Raw genomic sequence first — 21,859 nt, forward strand, 5'->3', positions numbered from 1 at the left:
CAACGAAATACATAAACTCCATCTGAAAAGCAGCTCAAGTTATGAAAATACAATACCTTGCTATCAACATTTAACAAGAATTTTCCGAGCCCGATAATTGGCCACGGGGCCAGGGCTTCCTGCCGCTCCTTCAGGAAGTGCTCGATCACCTGCCACCACACAGTGCAGCGCTTCTCCAGGAAGTTCACAACGCCAAAGTGGATAACAAGCTTTTTGAGTACCCAGACTATGAGGAAGACGACAAATACACGCACAAAAAAAGACAGCGATTACAAACAGGTTCAGTTTCACATACCCTTCCTAAAACAGTAAAGCTAGTGCTAAAATAAAGATTCTAGGTTTTGTTTTTGTTTCTGTTTAATGGAGGAGGGAAGGGAGAAAGTTCAAAATATTCCAGACTGATGGAACTGGACACCTTCCACACAATCCCCACCTACCTATCTCCCACCTTCCCTGTGAAGTCTGAATCCTGGACGGGGTCAGGGATTCAAAGTCCATATAAACATTAGAATCTTGATCATGAGGATTTCACTGACTACAACCTTGGCCCCTCACACGGTCCCGTTCCAGGATAAGGCGTGCTAACCTCTGACCTGTCCTTGTCTCTTTGGCTATTATAGCCGCTCTTGCCAAATTGTGTTCTTTTCCTTAGATGTTTGATGTGTAGTGACCAGATAAGTAGCAGGTATTCTATACACATCATAATTTTATACCCCCACAGGGTCACATTTTCATTTGTATTTCTATTCCTCTTCTTGATGCTCCGTACATCTGAATCTTTCACAGGGTTCAGTAGAGACCAGGGCTGTTACAAACAGCTGTACACTACATGATTTCAGCAGGAACTACTCAAACTACAATAGGAAGGCACCCCTCTGCAGTGGGGTAGTGTGGTTTCCCTTTAAACAGGGGTTAAACCTTCTGTTAAAAGCCAACTAAGGAGGAGGGATTAGAAGGAGTGCTACTTATCTGTGAGGGTTGTCTTGATGTTTGGACCCTAGATAATTGGTCCTAGCCACTATGATTTCCCTAACTCCAGGGAGCTCTGTGTCCTTAGCCCTGGCCTGGTAATCTAACAGTTCACGGTTTACTATTTTGATCCATGAGCTCAGTGTTACATGCCAGATCAACAATTCCTTCAGCAGCATGTTTAAACCTTTGCAGAGGTCCTAGGAAGAAAGTTCCTATGGTCTCGAGAATAAGTCCAGGGTAATTATAGTTGTAAAAACTTTGTGGGGGCCACCATGTTCACAACCTACTCCCCCTTTTTATTTAAAAAGATAAATTTATCTCAAACATTAAAAAAAAAAATCCACAAATTAAGAAGAAAAAATCTTCAAAGGCAAGACAAGTCCATCACTAACCAACTACCTGCAATAGGCACTGGCAGCAACTGTACAATCCACAGGTTTGACCAGATCTGGACTCCGACAATGGCCCAAAGGAGAGACACAAAGTAGATGTCACTAGTTTTCTTCTTCCTAAGAAACGTGCCAACTTCAGATCTCTGTCTGCCCAGGGTGGGTAAAGGGGAGGTGGGTGAAGATGAGGACAGTGTTGGAGGGGGTTCTCCCCTGTCCATGGTTTCTGTCTCTGTGGAGGGAAAGCAAAAAAAAAAAAAATCACCCACATATTGGCCCACATTAATAAATAGTGATACAGAGCAATTAGCAATTAGGCTAGCCTGGTTTAAATGGCAACCCACTCCAGTACTCTGCCTGGAGAATCCCAGCGATGGGGGAGCCTGGTGGGCTGTTGTCTATGGGGTCGCACAGAGTCGGACATGACTGAAGCGACTTAGCAGCAGCCTGGTTTAAGCCTTCAAGATGTACTAAGACAGCACGATTACACTGGGTTCAAGAAGAAAATAAGATCCAGATGTATGCTTGCAAATGTAATGAAAAAGGAGTGGAGAATTAACACTGACAGTGTTTACATCTAAGGAAATTAAGTTTGTTGAGAGATAGGGTTGAGTATGAGAAATGGTTTATTTTTACTTTTTATATATTTTACACTGTTCAAGATTTTTATGACATATTTATCATTTCTATTTTTATATATATATAGCATTGATTAAAAAAAAAAAACACACGACAAAGTAACAGAATTATAATTAGCCCATGAAAATTACTCAAACCATTTAAAGCAATAAATATTAACATACAGAATTTTTTATCTAAAAATTCCTTCTCTTTTAACTTTATTGTAGATGTATTTATATGCGTTTCTGAAACAATATGGCTTTTCGTCGTCATTTTATCTAAATGGGACCAGCTGCTCTTACAAGAACCCAGGGCTTTGAAGCATATCTTTCTCTTAGAATGAGATATTAAAAAAATAACAGGTTGCTGGGCGTGAATGAATCTTCAAATATAGGATATCACACTGAATTATTTCATAAGGCACTGTTTTCTAACAATGCAACTACTGCTATATTTCACTATTACTCAGAATACACCACAATGATGGAAATAAGTAAGATCCTAAAACCTATATTTTGCCTTCTATAAAAAAAGTTAACAATAAAAGTATACCATATTTCTTAAAGTCTAGGTTAAAAAAACAAACAAACACGAACACCGCTAATTTCAATGCCCTATTTGCCCCATTTTCTTTATACAGTTTTATACGGTTGTATCAGTTTCCACTCAGAACCTTCCCACTTTCTTCCTTCAGCTGAACGCCAACTCCAGGAGAAATAAGACCTTGTCTGTCTTGCTCTCCCCTCCATTGAATTCCTAGTGCAAAAAAATGTTACATAACATGTAGAAGGTACTCATTAAGCCTTTTTTCTAAGAACGCCTTCCCTGTTATTTCATAATTTTCATAAGTAACCCCACAATAGCCCTGTGAGTGCTTTATTATAATTTCTTTAGTGTTTTTTTTAATGATGCTTAGCTATGAGTACATTTTTATTACTGATGTAACTAGGACCATGTTTAAGTCAGCTCATCTCATGAAAACTAATATTCTACCCAGAGGTTTGGAGCTAAACACCAAGCTAATTATAATACACTTCTGTTTGCTCTCTGAATGTCTTCCTAATTTGGAAACTTCATGTTGCTGAATGTGGCAGATATTCATAAGAATAGTAAGTCCATAACCAAAACATCATCCCCTCCTACTCTGAAAACATAATTTAATGTGTAAGAAAAGTTTTCCTACTACCCCAAATGCCTTCTTCTTAGCTGCTGCTACTGCTGCTGCTAAGTCACTTCAGTCGTGTCCGACTCTGTGTGACCCCATAGACAGAAGCCCACCAGGCTCCCCCGTCCCTGGGATTCTCCAGGCAAGAACACTGGAGTGGGTTGCCATTTCCTTCTCCAATGTGTGAAAGTGAAAAGGGAAAGTGAAGTCGCTCAGTCGTGTCCGACCCTTAGCGACCCCATGGACTGCAGCCTACCAGGCTCCTCCATCCATGGGATTTTCTAGGCAATAGTACTGGAGTGGCTTGCCATTGCCTTCTCCGCTTCTTAGCTGAGCCCTTCTTTTAAGACTTCTCTAAAGTGAGTTCTTCCAGGAGAGCTCATGAAAATAATTCCTTCTCAAACCTCTGGTAGTAATGGGCCTCTTGGCACAGACAGACAAGGCCTTTACATTCCTGAATTCTGTGTGAGTATGGTATGACTTTACAGCTGGTACAAAACTACTAGCTGGATCTCACAGGAGCTCTGTGCCCAAAATAATTAGAGGATTCTGTGTTAAGGGAAATAGTCAATATACTAACAGCAAGAGGCACGCAAAGCAAACTTTAAGAAGAAAAGCAAAAAATGCCAGAGAAATGAATGATTAGAAGACGGAAAATAAAAATCAAAAGAAAGAGATGGAAAAAAGGAACAATGACCAAAAAATGCAACATAAAGAGAGCAAAGTACAACAGTGGAGGAGAACTGACAGTTGTGTAAGAAATGGCAAATAAAAGGACTTAAGTAGAGGAAAATATAGATAAAGGTAAATGGGTCTTTAAGAAAAGGAAAATAAAATGAAAGGATAGTGAGAAAGAATGACAAAAGAAAAATAAGAAAAGCTCTTTAAAAAAAAAAGGAAAGAATGAAGAATCAAGGTAAGAAACCTAAGAAGATAAATAATTATATGAATGAAAAAAGTGACACATGAGAACAAAGACAGAAGGAAAAAAGTGTAAAAATAGGAACCAGAGAGAAAAACGAAGGACCAGTAAGTAGCATTTTGGGACGCCAGTGTCTTTCCTAATTTTGTGTTCTATGTATATTCCACTTTCCGGAATGATTGTGAAGGCATTCTCACAGTCACCTGCAGGCTGGGTAGAGGTGTGGTCCTCAGTGCTTGATTCATACCCTGTGATAGAGATGGCCAAGGTTGCTAGAGTAGAAGCTGCCATGGAGATAACTTGTCCTGGTAACTCTGCTCCTGTAAAATAAGCGTGCAGTTATAAAACTTTTCAAAGGCAATAAAAAAAATGGAAAATAACTTACAAACTGAAACACATTCCTTAGTTTTTCAACAGCAATAAAACAAAATAGTTATTACTGATCCACTAGATCAGTGATTCTTCATCAAGAGACAATGCTTAAAAATGCAAGTTTCTGGACTCTCTCTCTCATTTGGGAACTTGATGCTGGTGCATGCAGAAGATAGTAGATATAAACACGAAATGCCACACTTGTACTTTAACTTCACAGGTTTATTTTAATGCACGTCTCTGCTGAAAAGCACTGCCACACCAAGTCTATGAGCTTCCTGAATGCAGACTTACTTTCCTTTGTATTACCAGCTCCGAGTACAGTATGGAATAGCCCATGTGCATACTACGTCGCTTCAGTCGTGTCCGATTCTCTGAGACCCTATGAACTGTAGCCCACTAGGCTACTGTACCCATGGGATTCTCCAGGCAAGAATACTGGAGTGGGTTGCCATGCCCTCCTCCAAGGGATTTTCCCAACCCAGGGATCGAACCCACATCTCTTATGTCTTCTGCACTGGCAGGCAGTTCTTTACCACGAGCACCAATGGGAAGCCCAAAATAGCCCATACTTGTTTTCAAGAACAACATTTCATGACTGAATATGCAAATATATGGGTATCGCACAAAATCATATACAGTCGATCCTCGACCTACATGGGTTTGAACTGTGCAGGTCGGCATATATGTGGATTTTTTCCAATAACTATAATATCTATATTTTCATTTTACAGATCTTTAACTAAGTATCCAGAAAAGCTTTTGTTCAATGAGAGATCACAGTTGGAACAAGGATTTGAAATCGGATTCTACACAAACTGTTTCAGCTTCCTGCCTTTGGGTGAGTCATTTATCAATTCCTTTATTTTTGAAGTAGAGATAGGAGTTCACAGGTATTTGACTACATGGGGGAGTCACTGCCCCTAACCCTGACATGGTTCAAGGGTCAACTGAATATCTATAAAGTCCATAATTCAACACAGGCAAAATCTACCACCTGAAAATCTAAAAGATCATCACTACCCTGTTTCACAATCTAGGTTCTCGTGTTAAGTACCTAACAGGTAGTAAACCAAATTTAACCTAGATCCAAAAAATACATTCACTGGTCAATGAGGTCTGTCTGTAACAGTCAGCCTTTAATTTGCTATGGCAGATAACAGACTAGCTCACCCAACAACTGGTTCCAGTGTGCTTTCCTGTACCCGAGAGACCGGAAAGCTAAAGACTGTGTTTCCTGGACTCCTTTGCAGCTACTGTTCCATCTGTGATGTAGTGGAATACCAGTGCAGGCACACCTGTGCAGACTTGGAAGCCATAAGTGACTCACTGTAATTTGGAAGCTCTCATGTCAAACACAGTCTTGGAGACACGTGGTTTTCCTGCAGGAACTTAGCAGAAGTTCCAGAGGTTCTGCCGTCTGATCTCTGACTCTATGGCAAACAGCAGCAGCTATGTGGCACCTCTGCTCAAACGGTCCTTGGGTATTGCTGAGCATTTCTCCTAGTTGCATTGCTTCTGCATGTCAGGTCCAAGCTCAGCTGTCTGATCTGCCCAAAAATTCTGTGTGTACAAATTCTTTATGCTAACCAACACCTCTTTCTATTTAGACTAGTTGGCATGAATTCCATTGTCCGACTAAGAACACATACGCACATATTCATACAGCTGGGATCTTTCAATAGGCTGATATTCAATGTGACAACATAAAGTTCTGCCAGGCCAATGAAAAGAGCCATGACTTTCAGAAGGTCAGTGAATTACAGCTCCAGATAAACTTCACATACCCAACAAATCCAAGGCTGGCCACCTCCCAGAGGTAAGCAGGCCACGCCTGAGATAGCTCTTTGGTAGATTCAGCCCTCAGGAGCAAGAGCACTCATCTTGCTCAATCACATACTATCCCTCCTCTAATAAATGTCTTCATAACATGAAAGAGGCTTATTTTTAGGCAAACCAAGAGAAATCCAAAGTTATGATCTGGGAAGAGAGCACAAATTAGATATCTGGATTGGGACCTATTCTCCTGGCATAGGTATCTAAAGTGCTATTTTGATGCCAATAAGACGAGAACAAGGGCTGAGAGAGAAAGGCAGTGTCTTTCATGTCTTACATGTTTCCATTACTCACTGTACTGAATGCTGAGAATGAAGATGCAGACCCCGCCCCAGTGGAGTCTAGTGAAACAGACAGATATGCGTCAAAGGACCACACAAATAAACAAATGTATACAAATTATGGTGACTGCCATACAGGAAAAATACTGGGTATTTTATGAGTTCCTAACTGAAGAAATCTGACTTAGTCTGGGAAAACAGGAAAAGCCTTTCTTTAAGAAGTAAAAATGAAGCTGATATACAAAAGATGAGCAGGAATTAACCAAAGCAAAGTATAATCTTTTAGACAGAAGGAAGAGAAAAAGAAGGCTGTAAGTGAAGAAGCTGGCATTTTAAAGACAAAGGCCAGTGTGTCTGGAACACAGAGATGGCAAGCCAGATGATGAAAGTCACAGAAGACCATACTAAATGATTTATCTTTATCCCAAAGGAGTAGGAAAGCACTGAAGAGTTTTTTTATTGAATGCTATTGAGATAATTGTAATATCACGTGCAGTTTTACAAAACAATATAGAGCAATCCCGTGTACCTTTTATCCGGCGTCCCCTTCCCCACCATGGTAATATCTTTTAAAACTGCAGCACATTACTACAATCAGAGTATCAGCATGGATACAAGACACAGAAAACTCGTCACTGCAAAGATCTCTTATGTTGCCCTTTTATGACTACCTCTCTCGACACTGTAAATAATCAGTTTTAGGGACATAAAAAGATCGTTATTACTGCTTGATCAAGAACAGATGAGACACGACCAGGCGGAGGTACAGGAAGATGCATTATTGCAACACCACAGACAAGACTTGATAACAGCAGGGTCTGCAGTGGTTTACAGGGAAGAAGCTGGGAAAGTAGCTACACTGAAGAGACAAGGGACAGTCAACATTGACCAGATTTGGTGATGAAATAATTAAGGATTCAACCATGATCCCCCAAGTTTCCAGACTACGATCAGACAGACAACATGTGGGGGAAATGGATGATTTTAGATATACCAAAGTGCTTTTTAGACTGTCAAACAGAAATTTTTAACACAAACTGATTACACCAGAGACTAGGGAGGTCTTAAGATTCTTAGGTGCCCACAAGAGATTTCTTGGGCTCCACTTAACAGCAAAGGTTGGGAATACATAATGACTAATGGCCTGGGACAGCACAATAAAGGGAGAAATGCTTCCAGTCAAAACTCGAAGAATTTTCTCATAAGACTGAAGACTAATCCCAGGTCCTCAATTACTACACCTACCTTTTCACAAGTGAAAAAGATGAAGCGGTGACTCATCTTTGACAGACTGAGAAGAAGTCCCTTGATGGTTACTGCTGCTAAGTCGCTTCAGTCGTGTCCGACTCTGTGCGACCCCAAAGATGGCAGCCCACCAGGCTCCGCTGTCCCTGGGATTCTCCAGGCAAGAGTACTAGAGTGGGGTGCCATTGCCTTCTCCATCCCTTGATGGTTGCTGCTGCTACTGCTAAGTCACTTCAGTCATGTCCGACTCTGTGTGACCCCATAGACGGAAGCCCACCAGGTTCCTCCTTCCCTGGGATTCTCCAGGCAAGAACACTGGAGTGGGTTGCCATTTCCTTCTCCAATGTGTGAAAGTGAAAAGTGAAAGTGAAGTCGCTCAGTCATGTCCGACCCTTAGCGACCCCATGGACTGCAGCCTACCAGGCTCCTCCATCCATGGGATTTTCTAGGCAAGAGTACTGGAGTGGCTTGCCATTGCCTTCTCCGCCCTTGATGGTTAGGTAGCTCCAAAATAACAAGATCATTTTACAGTTCCTCAAATACAGGCTTTCAGTTTAGCTGAAGAAACCCACCCCATTTTGGCATTTGTACATTGGTATACACTTCTCAACTCCTACTAAGCATTCAGTCAACTTCCCAGGTGGCTCAGTGGTAAAGAATCTGTCTACCAATGCAGAAGATGCAGGTTTGAGCCCTGGGTAGGGAAGATTCCCCAGGAGAAGGAAATGGCAACCCACTCCAGTATTCTTGCCTGAGAAATCCCATGGACAGAGGAGCCTGGCAGGCTACAGTCCATGAGGTCACAAAGAGTTGTACATGGCTCAGCAACTAAATAACAACAACAAGCATTCATTCACCAAACAGGTGACTAGGCTACGTGCTGGGATGAGCGACCAAGACCAGAGTCTCAAGCTCAGCCCCATACTCAACTATCATTATGATTCAGCACGTTAAGAGCTAAGGTAGATGGAAGTGTAGAATCTCTGGGGGAGCATCGAGGAGAGAAACCTAACCCCTGCTTGGGAGGTCAGGGAAGAGTTTCCAAAGGGACTATCTGACAAGAATGGTAAAAGATGCCACCCTTGAAAGCCATTTACATAAGTTAGACAGATAAGGATGACAGAACAAGTTAATCTTGTGGAGCAACGAAGAAGCTGGTCTCTTAGAGGACAGAGGGAGAAAAGTTTTCCTGAAAAAAAAAAACAAAACAGGTATAAAGACACAAAGGCAAGAACAAGCAGAGTGTATTGTTCAGAGAACTCTAAGAAGCCTAATGAGGACGAAACAGAGGGTCCAGTGATAAGAGTGGAGACACAGGAGGATGCAGGAGGAAAATGGGAGCAGAGGACGGCAGGGCTCATACTGACTATGCACAGAGGCAGGACAACTCGGTGGATGGGATCACAGGTGAGGAAACAAGACCGCCCAGGTCCAAATCTAAGGTCTGTTCCTTATTTGTCAGATGACGACAGGCAGGTTACTTAAGATCTAGGTGTCCCAGTCTCTTCAAGTGTCAAATGTAGCCGATATAAATTCCTATCTCATGTGAGAATTAACTGAAACAATACATTAAAAATGCTTAGAACAATGCCTGGTAGGCAGAACTTAACAAAAATGGACTCAATAAATGATACTATCGTCACCATCATCTATATCAAAACTGTCAGCTTTAACAGGGTAAACTACAAGCAAAGCCACTAGCACTTCTCATCCCCTTCCTGCTTTATATTATTGCCATTTCCCTAAGTCTTATCCTTACATTTTAGCTCTCCACACTGAGTTGTGCAAAACATCTTACATACAATCGGCACTAAAAAGCTTGAAGAAAAGTGAAGACCAACAGATTAAATCCTCACTCTTTCTTCAACTCACTGATGTCACTAAAATATACAATAAATATTCAATACATCTTAGCTAAGTTAATGAAAACAATGCAGTATCATCTTAGTTAATACACAAATGACTCTGCAAAGTTTTAGAATGCCTGAAACTTCACAAAGGAACAAAAGGAATAGCACACAGAGAAAATCAACAGATTGGAAAATTACTGATGTAAGATCTGGCAACTGCTCTTACTCATCAAACAGATATGTACTTAAATAACTTTTGTTTAGTAATATCCTTCTGCACTTCAAAAACCCCAAGGGTTTGGGCAGAGAATTGATAAACTAGACAGAAGAACGCCAGACTGAGAATCTAGGCAGCCACGGTACTGGGAAAAAAGCCCCAGCTAAAAACAGGCACAGAGACGGAGGGAACATAATCTTGAGACCCAAGGACTATAAACAAAGAAAGGAAAGAGCATCCAAGGTTTCAAGTGTCAATCCACCCGGGGGCTGGGCCAGGATTGGAGGCCCAAAGGGCAGGAACCCACAAAAATCTAAATCAGCAGGCCACCCACATTAGCAGCCTAGCACCAGGGGACAGAAACTCACAGTCTGGTATATAAGAAAAACATCACACGTTCAGATATCTGCAGAAATGGCTAAATCAACAATGGGCAGAACAACTGCTTTTTTAATAACAGAGGCAAATATATTTGGAAGCCGGTCTAAATAAGGAGAAACTTGATCTAATTTGTTCTCTTTCACAAGGCTAGTTGAAGTTTCCGGGAACACCTCCAAAGATGCTTACTGGAAGGAGGCCCTTTATATCAAGTAAACTCTTCCCCGCATGTAAATAAAGTTCCCCTTGAAGACAGCTTCTGTTTCCATCACAAGTGTGGAAAATACATCTCCTCCTCAGTGGCTTCTAGTACCACTTCACTGTAATAAGGGCTTGGATATGGACCGCTAGGAGTATCTCCAGGTCTCTGTAACTGAATTGAGGAAAGGGAGAGAAGCAGTAAGAAAATTAAGTTTGCTCTTTTTCTTTTTCCAATTTGGGCTTAACTGGACAAACTTGTTTCTTCATATCACATGCTATCCAACAAGGCGACGAGGAAGGCTTCCTTATCACGATTATTTCTGGTCACTCGTAAACAATGAGCAATCCCAGGAGGAGCAGGCCCAGGTGTAACTGCCTGTACATCTCATCCTGGGCATCCAGGTATTAAAGATACATCTTACGCTTGTCTGCCTAGCTGCTGAAGAAGCACTTCTCATATTCACAGTAAATGGCCAACTTTCTTCATCTGTAAAATAAGTATGGTGGTGGTGATTTAGTCACTAAGTCATGTCTGACGCTTGCGACCCCATGAACAGTCTGTAGCCCGCCAGGCTCCTCTGTCCATTGGATTCTCCAGGTAAGAATACTGGAGTTGGTTGCCATTTCCTTCTCCAGTAAAACAAGTATACTTTTAAAAATATATATTCATTTACTTATTTGGCTCCATCAAGTCTTAGTTGCAGCCCACAGGATCTTTGTTGGATCATGCAGGATCTCTTCCTTGGCCTCACAGATTCTCTAGCTGTGGCTCACAGGCTCTACTTGCAGAGCATGGGTTTAGGTACCCCACAGGATATAGCATCTTAGTTCCGTGACCAGTGATTGAACTCACGTCCCCTGCATTACAAGGCGGATTCTTAACCACTGGACCACCAGGGAAGTCCCACAAACATAATACTAATCACACTGGAGTACTAAGAAAATTAAAAGAGATGGCAGGTTTTAAGAACCTAACAGGGCCTCATCCACAGGAGACAATACTGCTCATGCTCCTCTTTTCTCCCAGGCCCAGGGAACACACCAAAGCTGGATTCCAGGCTTCTGCCAAGTAAGAAGACTTCAGAGACCCAAGAGGCAGAGAAGCCAGGTGCTATACTTGTGGTGAGCCACTGGGGCCAACATGAAGACTGAAGGAACGGACAGCTACAACTGAGGGCGGGAGGTAAGCACTCAGCTATCAGCCGATACTTTTCCAGGTTGGCTGATGACTGTCAGAGGTGAAGGGAAAGAACACTGGGAGTAGGGGAGAGCCAAGGAACTGGGTTCAAATTTTAGCTCCGGGGTCACCTGTGGGACTGTGAGCAAGTCAGTTAACCTATTATTAAATGTCTTCAGCCGAAAAAATGTAGATACTTATTTTGTAAGGTTGGGGAAGGGGTTGTTTTGTTTGCAGATTAAAAAAGATAGTACACTGGAAAATATGATAGACACTTCATATTTTTTCCCTATCTTATCTTGGGGTTCCAAGAAATATCAAGTAAGTGCCCCCAAGGTCTAAGAAAAAAAGCATTGAGTAGGGCCCCTGGGTTCAGAAAGAACCACTGAAACTAACTCAGAAATGATCCATAAGAAGAGTTTTTTGGATCTGTGCCCTGAACAAATTCATGCTTTAAAGTCTGGTGACATCCAAAGGATTAATTCTGTGAATCCAGTGAACCACAGATTGTAAAGCAGCAGAAGATTCAAAGCTCAGCAGACACAGAGAAAAATGCTTACACAGGTGACGAAGATACGAGAGCAAGTCCGACAACGGGACAGTAGAAGGAATAAATGCACATGCTGGCAGTACGCTGAGGCATCCCCATGCCTAACTATGCTACAGTGACATCTACAGGAGGGAATGGACTATAAAAAAGGGAAAGGTTGTCCCAACATGGCCTGAGTTCTGATGCCTAAAAAACAAGATTCTAGGGGCAAGAGGGAAAAAGTATACAGAAATTTAAAAAAGAAAAATAGACAAATGTATTTTTTGATGAGGATTATCTACACTAGAAGCCCATAAAAGGATTCTAAATCAAGAATAACCTTTTCTTGATTAGGCTGGAATTAGTGAACAAAACAAGGAAAACCGACATTTCCAAATCTGCTCTCAACATTTTTCTGTGTCTGTGATTTCCTTTCTTGTAACAGGCTAGGATACAAATACCAGAAATCTGGTCTGCGTACTAGCACACAACTACCAGGTTTATGAGGCAGAATAATAATCACACAAATAGTCTATTTTCCCAAGTTCAAAACTTGGGTCTTAGAGACCCTGAGCTCACAGCTCCCGAGGCTGCCATCACCAGCTGACTAGAATTTACACCCAAGAGAAAACCTATCTAAAACCCTTGGTTTGACCTACTTTATTCATATAATTGCAATAAAATACTTACTTAGCCCTGGACAAAAGCAGTCAAAGAGTCAAAACTGTACTTAAAATAGCAAAAACAGAATTATCATATGATCCAGCAATTTCACCTTAGGGTATATATCTGAAGAAAACAAGAATGCTAACTCGAAAAGACATGCATCCCCATATTTACTGTGGCATTATTTAGAATAGCCAAGATACAGAAACAACTTAAGGGCCCACTAATGAAAAGAAAGAAAGAAAATATGATATACACACAGACACACACACAGAGGAATATTATTCAGCTATAAAAAAGAATGAAATCTTATTATTTGCAACAACATGGATGAACCTTGAGGGCATTATGCTAAGTGAAATGAGTTAGAGAAAAACAAATACTGTGTGACCTCACTGATATGTGGAATCTGAAAACAAACAGCAAGCTCATAGATACAGAGAACAGATTGGTGGCTGCCAGAACTCGAGGGAGGGGGTGGGCAAAATGAGTGGAGGGAGTCAAAAGGTACAAACTTCCTGTTATGAAATAAATAAGTCACAGACATATAATGCACAGCACAGTGACTAGTGTTAATCTTAACTAACTAAAGTTAATCTACCTTACTGTAGACTTGAAAGTTGCTAAGAGAGTAGGTCTTAAAAGTCCTCATCACAAAGAAATTGTTGGTAACTCTGTAAGGTGACAGATGTTAACTAGATTCAGTGTGGTGATATACACAAACGTGGAACCATTGCTGTGCACCTAAAACTAATATAATGACATATGTCAAATATACCTCAATTAAAAAAAAAAAAATGCCAGAAGGAAAAAAAAAAAAAGGAAAACACTGTCATGGGGTTAAGCAGAGCTGTCTGAATCACTGCTAGGGGAAAGGAGAAAAAAGAAGACTAAGCTTACCAGAGGAACAAGTGGAAAACACCAAACTTTCTACAGTAGTTGCCAAAACAGGAAGTTTACTCTGACAGATAACCACAGGAAGACAGGTTGAAGAAAGAAAACTTAGAGAGAAAGATATAAAATAAAATAGAATCTTTCCTATTTCCCACTGTCACAGAGATAAGTACAATTTCTTTGTTTCAGGTAGTTATTATAAAATTCTATGGACAGGGAGGCCTGGCGTGCTGTGATTCATGGGGTCGCGGAGAGTCGGACACGACTGAGCGACTGAACTGAACTGAACTGACTGACTGAAACAAATATTTATGAACAAAAGATGTTCTACAATTGTCAGACATTACTCAACTATCAAATAAAATAATAAAGGGCGATTTAATTTTAAAAACTTCTATAAAGTAGCTGCACAAATACGTGAAAGTGCCACAAACTGCCCTGTGATTAGTATCTTTAACAAACTAGTCTAGATAAAGGCCACTAGAGACCAGAGTATCTCAAAAATAATCTTTAAAACAAGATGGTATATTCAACACTGTAGTGGGAGTTGCAGCCAGAGCAATGAGGCCAAGATATGAATAAAAGGCATCCAAATTAGAAAAGAAGTAAAACTATGCAGAGAAACGACCCTACATGTGCAAAATCCTAAAGAAGCCACAAAAACTATTCAAGCTAATAAACAGATTCAGCAAAGTTGCAGGATACAAGATCTACAGGAACTGTAAATACTCATAACCTTGGATCTGGCATTGGTTTGTTAGATAGAACACAACATGTGGAAATTAAATGACATATTTCTGATTAACCAAGTCAAAAACAGTATCTTGATCCAAAGAAAATGGAAATACAACACATCAAAACTTACAGGATACAAAAGCACTTCTAAGAGGGCAGTTTACAGCAAAAAAAAAAAAATCTCAAATAAATAACCCAACTTTATGACTAGCTGCTTAATGGGCACAGGGCTTCCCCATGGGGTGATGAAAATGAACTTGATGGAAGCAATGGCTGCACAGCACTGTGACTGTACTAAATACCACTTTAAAATGGTTAACTTTTATGTTACATGAATTAAACCTCAATTAAAAATGCAAAAAGGGGGGTTGGGACATGGTTTAACTATCTAAAATATTTTAAATTTACTTTCTGTTCAGAAAACACCACCGAAATAAAGCAGTTCATCACAGCTTGTTTTTAAAATAAAGTCACTCTCCCAAATACTTCTTAAGAATAATATTAACAGTGTGCCCTGTTTCTTACCCGAAGACTCTTTTCCATTCTGTTTTTCATAGAGGGTGCCCACAGACATCAGGAAAACAATAACCAGGAATACTGGAATTCTCCACGAGCCAGCCAAGGATGCTGCAAATTATTAAGAATCAACATGTTTAGTGAAATAAAAACCTAGCATTTGCCTTTAAAAAAAACTCAGTTTAGCAGACTGACAGAACAATTCGGCAAAATATGTGAATAACAAAATAGTTTCACAGGGAAAAAAAATTTTTTTAAAGGCCACCAGACAGCTGGAACCTCAATTCAGGGCTCCTCTCAGGAAATCCAGTCCACCTTTAAGGCATGTTTCCTGAGCAATCAAGCCCATTCTAAAGCACATTCAGGGTTTAAGGCCATCAAGCCCCACGTCTAACCCCAGAATGACCTGCATCAGGCACAGAACCTTAAATCATGGTGTCTGACTTGCACTCCTGAAAACAGCTGGGTGTGAATTCTACCTCTCAGGAAAGAGTGGAATGGCCCACAGAAGCATGGCAAAAAGCTTTAATGTAACCTAACAAGTGGCCAAGGATCAAAAGCCACTTGCATTTCCCTGAGCTGGTCGAGAGCCTTAGGAACATACCTGCCAGTCTCCCTCCTCTACCTTCCCCAAACTCAAAATGAATCCCAACAGATAGCAGGGGATCTTGTTGAGAAATTCCTTTAGCATTCCAAGTCAGCAAGCTAGAAAGTTATGCTTTGTTCCTTATCAGATTCTGAGCAAAGACATACTTCCAATCAACTCTAGTTTTTTTCTTAACAATAAGCAGCTCTAAAAACTACTTCTAATAGGCTATCTACTACTTTAGGTTACTGAATTTTGTTTTTAAATTAGAACTTGATGTTTCCATATACTAAGACTTAAAAGATAAATCAGTCCCTGAAAAATCACTCTACAACATCCTAGCAGCCTTTCAGCTAACAGTGAAGAGTCTCAAATAACAGGGATCTCATTACTTTGAACAGCTCTGACACTGATCATCCTTTATGTTAAACAGAGTCGTGTCTCTCTGAAGCTACTGCTTGCTCTGATACTTGCCCCAAATGGTTAGAGATCTGTTTAAACCACTCTTTCACAGAATCCTTCAAATATGTGAAATAGGTTTCCATATTTTATATCTTTCCATCTCCACCTCTCTCCTCCCCTGTAGCCCCAGTGTTCTGCTCTTACGGAGAGTAAACATCTTTGGTTCCCTTAATAGTTCCTCTCACATGACTTTGAGCACCTCTTATCATTTTTGACTGCTTATCTATATCTTCCTTAAGTAAGACACTCAGAAACAGCCAGGATAGTCCAAGTGTGTTCTGCTTTTTAAGATATATCAATATTTATTCTTAAAAGAACATCTTGAAAATGGACATTCCATATAATTAAAAGTAGATATCTTAAAGTATAACACTTTCATTCAAGATTAATGACTGTTTAAGCCAGAACATTTTCAAACGACTAAAGAATTTTAAATGCAACACATAAAACTTCAAAAAATTCGCTTTGATTCACATGCTCAGCCGGTGCTGACCTTAAGCTAGACTTTCTTAGGAAAAAAAAAACAGACCCACCTAAATGAAAAAGCAATATAATCCAGACAGGAATTGACATTGCTCTCAAGTAGCGTTCAGTGCTTGCATTCCACTTGAATGAAACAGCCAACACATAGCCAACTACCAAGGTCCAGATCTTAAATAAATGAAATACAGACACAGCTGTAAAATAGATACATGTGAAATAAACATACAATTATACAAAACTTGCAAGCCTCTACATGGCATGAGAGCTGTGGGAACAACGTGGATGGCGGCTGGCGGTGCTAACAGAAGAGGGCCTAGGTTCTCTTCCTCTTCCTTGATAAATCAAGTTTTGAAATAAACAGGTTTGCTTAATGTTATCATTAAAATCCCATGCAGTGATATTAAATATCTTTAACAAAAAATACACAAATACAGTTTCATTTAAGTTCAAAAGCTACAGCATGAATAAAGATACTTAAGATACTCAATTTTTAAGCCATGGATTTAAATTAAGAGCTTCACCTTGTGGAATTCTTAAAAGTTTTCTCTATAGATTAATGTTTACAAAAGAAAAGGAGAAACAAGTGGGAATTCCCTTGACAGTCCAGTGGTTAGACCTCCACACTTCCACCCCTGGAAGGGAACGGTGGTAGGAGAGCCGGGTTCGATCCCTGGTTGGGGAACAAAGATCCTGAAAGCCTCAGACAATGGCCAAAAAAGAGAGAGAAAGAAAGAAAGAGTTTCCAAAAAAGCAGGTTAAAAGATTCAATTACAACCTATGAAAATATGCTTGTTACCACAAAATGAACTTTTTGAAAGCTAAAAAGAAGGCAGGCAGCTGAAATGTGACCCTGCTGAAATAACCTAGGTAACAGATGGTTAAAACTAGTCCAGAGTTACACACAGTTGAGGAAGTATAGCTGAAAAAAATATTAGCAGAGGAAGAAACAGGAAGACGTGAGAACAGAAGAACAGGTGAACCAGAGTCCCCTCCTCAGTTTTTCCCCACACTAAAACTAAATGACTCAAAGTACTCACAAACCATCAATGTAGCTGACGCAGAAACTCTCAAACAACCTCATATTTTAATAGAACACACACAAAAGATGGAAAGAATACATAAGCTAGAACAAATGCGAGCACCAGCATTTATTAAAATAACTTGAACCCTGAAAAAACTACAGACAAATTCAAACAAAACGAAAGGACTTCAAGCTGTAACCCAAGAATGAAGAAAAAAGAACTGATATAGTTACTACAAAAGACAGAAAAAAATTACCTCCTACTTTATTTTGATCATCTCTGTCAAAATATTCTTCAGGTCTAAAACATGTTCATAGCTTCAGACTTGAGAATTCTGTTTTGGGACCTTATTAAATAATGATAAATTCTGAAAAAGGGTTAAATGCAAAGAATCTCATCACAGTCTAATTTAGGACCTTGAAAAATTAATAAACTAAAGTTTCAATAACTGGGACATGGTTAACTCTGAATGATTAATTCAATAAAATGTTATGCAACCATTAAAGCAGGCTTTTTTAAATAAAGACTACATAACTTAGAATATTCCTAAGATATTATTAAGGGAAAAGCAAAATACAATAAACACATATGTTAGGATTATATCTATTTCATGGTGAGGGGAAGGAAATGTACTAATAAGCTGTATTTAGGTGGTAAGATTTTGTTTTTCCTTTTTTGGTAATTTCCCAGTTGTCTTTAATAAGCACTAATTCTTTTATAATGAAAAGGACATTGAAATATTCTTCTTCAAGCAACTAGTAAGATGAAATATTAAAGAGATCTAATGGGGAAACAGTGGAAACAGTGTCAGACTTCATTTTTTGGGCTCCAAAACCACTGCAGATGCTGACTGCAGCCATGAAATTAAAAGACGCTTACTCCTTGGAAGGAAAGTTATGACCAACCTTGATAGTATATTAAAAAGCAGAGACATTACTTTGCCAACCAAGGTCCGTCTAGTCAAGGCTATGATTTTTCCAGTGGTCATGTATGGATGTGAGAGTTGGACTATGAAGAAAGCTAAATGCCGAAGAATTGATGCTTTTGAACTGTGGTGTTGGAGAAGACTCTTGAGAGTCCCTTGGACTGCAAGGAGATCAGTCCTGGGTGTTCACTGGAAGGACTGATGCTAAAGCTGAAACCCCAATACTTTGGCCATCTCATGCGAAGAGTTGACTCACTGGAAAAGACTCTGATGCTGGGAAGGATTGGGGGTGGGAGGAGATGGGGACGACAGAGAATGAGATGGCTGGATGGCATCACTGACTCGATGCACATGAGTTTTGTTTTTTTTTTTTTTCAACTTTTAAATGCTTTAATTTGCTTTAAAGTTAAACCCAAGACACTGGAGAAATCCACTAAGAAATGTTTTTTTTAGGCTGAACACGTTTCCCCTTAGTCTTCAACAGAGCGTGCACATGAGTTTCATTTCACAATCACTGCAGTCCCCCCACTGCACCAAGATCACCTAAACTCTGTGTGTGGTATTGCAAATGTTCTTAATTATACCTTAATTTACAAGAGGCAATCCTGAAGGAACTCATTCTAAGCCATCTATCATTTTGCCAGTGTGTTTGTGGATGCACATGAGTTTGAGTGAACTCTGGGAGTTGGTGATGGACAGGGAAGCCTGACGCTGCAGTCCACGGGGTTGCAAATAGTTGGACACAACTGAAAGACTGAACAACAACTAATCTAAAAAGGAAATAAGCTGCTATCACTAAAAGTTTGAGCAAAAGCTGATGGGAAGCCCAAACAGGAGAATGTGCCCTCAGAGAAGGTGAACCAGAGGACCACAGAGGCTATGCTTTCAGATTTTAAGCCTATGATCCTTGTCAACCAGTCTCTAATGTGTTTTTGTTTCTGAGCTGTATTTATAAGGAATTAGTATCACTTGCACAGCAAGGAAAAAATGAGAGATCGCATACTTCAAATTTTTTAAAGGAAACTCAAAGAGTTGGACACGACTGAAGCGACTTAACACGCACTCATGCATGGTCAAATCATAGCCCTAATCAGATCATTGTTTCAGATACTTCATTCTCCTTTAAAACTACTTTATTCTAATTTGAAAAGGCTGTTCTCTTCATGATGTGGCAACTTAGAGTCAAGAATATTTTATAATCAAAGTCTTTACGTGAGAAAAAACCTAAGCACTGGAAAACTTTCCTCCTTACTATTGCCAGGCAAGCAAAACACACCTAGAAGTGGAATGGAGTAGGCCTGGCCGGCTGGCTAATATACAATCCCAAAGAGCCTTGCTGGCAGTACCACCAAACTCTTAGGATCTGTAAAATTGAATATCCAGGAACCCTGCACGCGTGCTAACTCACTTGAATCATGTTCAACTCTGTGCGACCCCACAGACTGTAGCCCACTAGGCTCCTCTGTCCATTCCAGTATTCCCCAGGCAAGAATACTGGAATGGGTTGCCATGTCCTTCTCCAGGGGATCTTCCCAACCCAGGGATCAAACCCATGTCTCTTATGTCTCCTGCATTGGCAGGCAGGTTCTTTACTACTAGCACCACCTAGGAATTCTCTGAGCAGGTTCTTTAAGCTCTCTAAAATGAGGATAATAATTAGACATCATTCAAGATAAGCCAACACTTCACACAACTAGGGTTGAATAGCCCAGAGATGGATCCTGGTTTGTTCAGTCACAAAGCAAGCTACCAACAGAGTTCAGTTTAGAATTTACACTCCTATCTTTCAGCCACTGTTCTTTCCACTTTACGCTTCTTTATAAAGTAAAATGGAAACAATGCAATCAGAGGCCATGGAGAAATCAAATCCATTACTACTGCAAAAACTGTAAATGTCTTCAAATGTTTTAACAATTCTGAACTAAAGGAGAGAAGAACACCCAAAACACTCCCAGCAAAGAAAAATGGTGGAGCAGGAAGGCTAGCTTTTTAGATTTATCTTGACGGCGTTACACCAAGCAAAGGTGACCAGGACCCTAAGGACTGAGTTATACCTGAGTCTGGTGCAATAGATGATTTTTCTTTTCCCCCAGTGTTTAGAAATCACTAAGTCAATACAATATTTGAAACTGTTTTTTTTACAATTGCCCATATTATAAATGATCAGTATTTCACTTGCAGGTAGGATGGAGTACTAGGAGAAGAAAGGAGCTAGGAGACTGAAGGAACCCCAAAGTAAGGGGAAGAGAAGCTTGGGAAGCATAATGTGGGAATAAAGGAAAACAAGGGTACTGAAGACTCTACAAAGGAAAACAGGATGGGACTTGGAAATAAAGGAACAGCTATAAGGATAAAAGAGGGATGACGAAGGTTTCTAGATGACAGGAATTCAGGGCTGTCTGGGGGAACATGTGTGGGTAGTCCAACCCTGATATTCTTCTATTTATTCCCCTAGTAACTAAAATCAATTTGTACTAAAAAAAAAAAATTAAACTAAATGTTCCTCCACAACATCCTGGAGGAAAATGTTTTAAAATCCTTAGTGAAGGTCATGATGACAAAGGGCCTTCAACTGCTGATAGGTATGTTGAGTAAGCACCATTTACTGAACGAACAGATCAATCTCGAAATCTTCCCACCTATGAAATCCATCCCTCTGACTTCATATGACTATCGTGAGAATGAAATAACACACATGAAAGTGCCTACCAGTACATGGCAGATGCTCAAAAACTGGATCTTAAATGCACGCACTGTCGGCTCTCCAAAATGTAGATTTGCTTCAATTCACTCTTCTCTCTACCTTGCCCATCCGTACCTCTCCCATCCATATTTCTCAGCAGCAGCAGCTCAAATTTTCAAGCTGTCTAGAAAGCATCAAGACTCCTTTTTTTTTTTTTTTTTAAATCACATGCAGCCCTAGTTGGGCTCACAAAACCAAACCATTGTGAACCACAAGAAAGAAAAGTCAGAGAGAAGCAAGCTGCCCGGTCACATGACTGACTTTCACCTCATGTCAGGCCTTACTCAGCACTTGGGACAGACAGCTGAGGACTCTCTGCTTCCCAGGTACACTTTTAACTTCTAGCTCACCACCATCCAACCACCTGCTCCTAAGGACTGCTTCAAGAAAACAACCGCAAGTCTCTCTCCAACTCAGATCAACCTCCAGGCTCCTCCTTCAGTTTAGGCCCCACCACTTCCTACTCTCTTCTAACTAACTCATTCTGGGCCTTTTACAATGGGCTGTTTATTCCTTCCTCCCATCACCTTAGCTAATCAGCTAAAATAATTAATTGCCTTTACCTTCCTTCCCCTCTTCTAATCTAGCTAATCTTGGTCCTTACTTCTCTTCTGCTAATCCACAACCCATACAAATATTATGTAAATAAAATATAAGGAAGGGGCTTATCTT

At 40.2% G+C, this 21,859-nt stretch overlaps 1 protein-coding gene across 2 annotated transcripts in view; it reads right to left on the reverse strand.

Moving 5' to 3' along the window:
- TMEM245 (transmembrane protein 245) overlaps positions 1–21,859 on the reverse strand; it is an 80,790-nt gene that overhangs the window by 55,700 nt on the left and 3,231 nt on the right. For both annotated transcript variants that reach the window (XM_055427536.2, XM_055427537.2), the window contains exons 2-6: positions 16,548–16,665; positions 14,976–15,077; positions 4,273–4,389; positions 1,372–1,593; positions 57–226 (exon numbers count right to left, since the gene is read on the reverse strand). In XM_055427536.2, the coding sequence (XP_055283511.1) occupies positions 57–226; positions 1,372–1,593; positions 4,273–4,389; positions 14,976–15,077; positions 16,548–16,665 (729 nt within the window). The remainder of the gene's footprint in view (positions 1–56; positions 227–1,371; positions 1,594–4,272; positions 4,390–14,975; positions 15,078–16,547; positions 16,666–21,859) is intronic.

Source organism: Moschus berezovskii, chromosome 7 (genome assembly GCF_049115385.1).
Source record: "Moschus berezovskii isolate FMDL1 chromosome 7, NW_MosBer_1.0, whole genome shotgun sequence".
In the NCBI taxonomy this organism is placed as follows: domain Eukaryota; kingdom Metazoa; phylum Chordata; class Mammalia; order Artiodactyla; family Moschidae; genus Moschus; species Moschus berezovskii.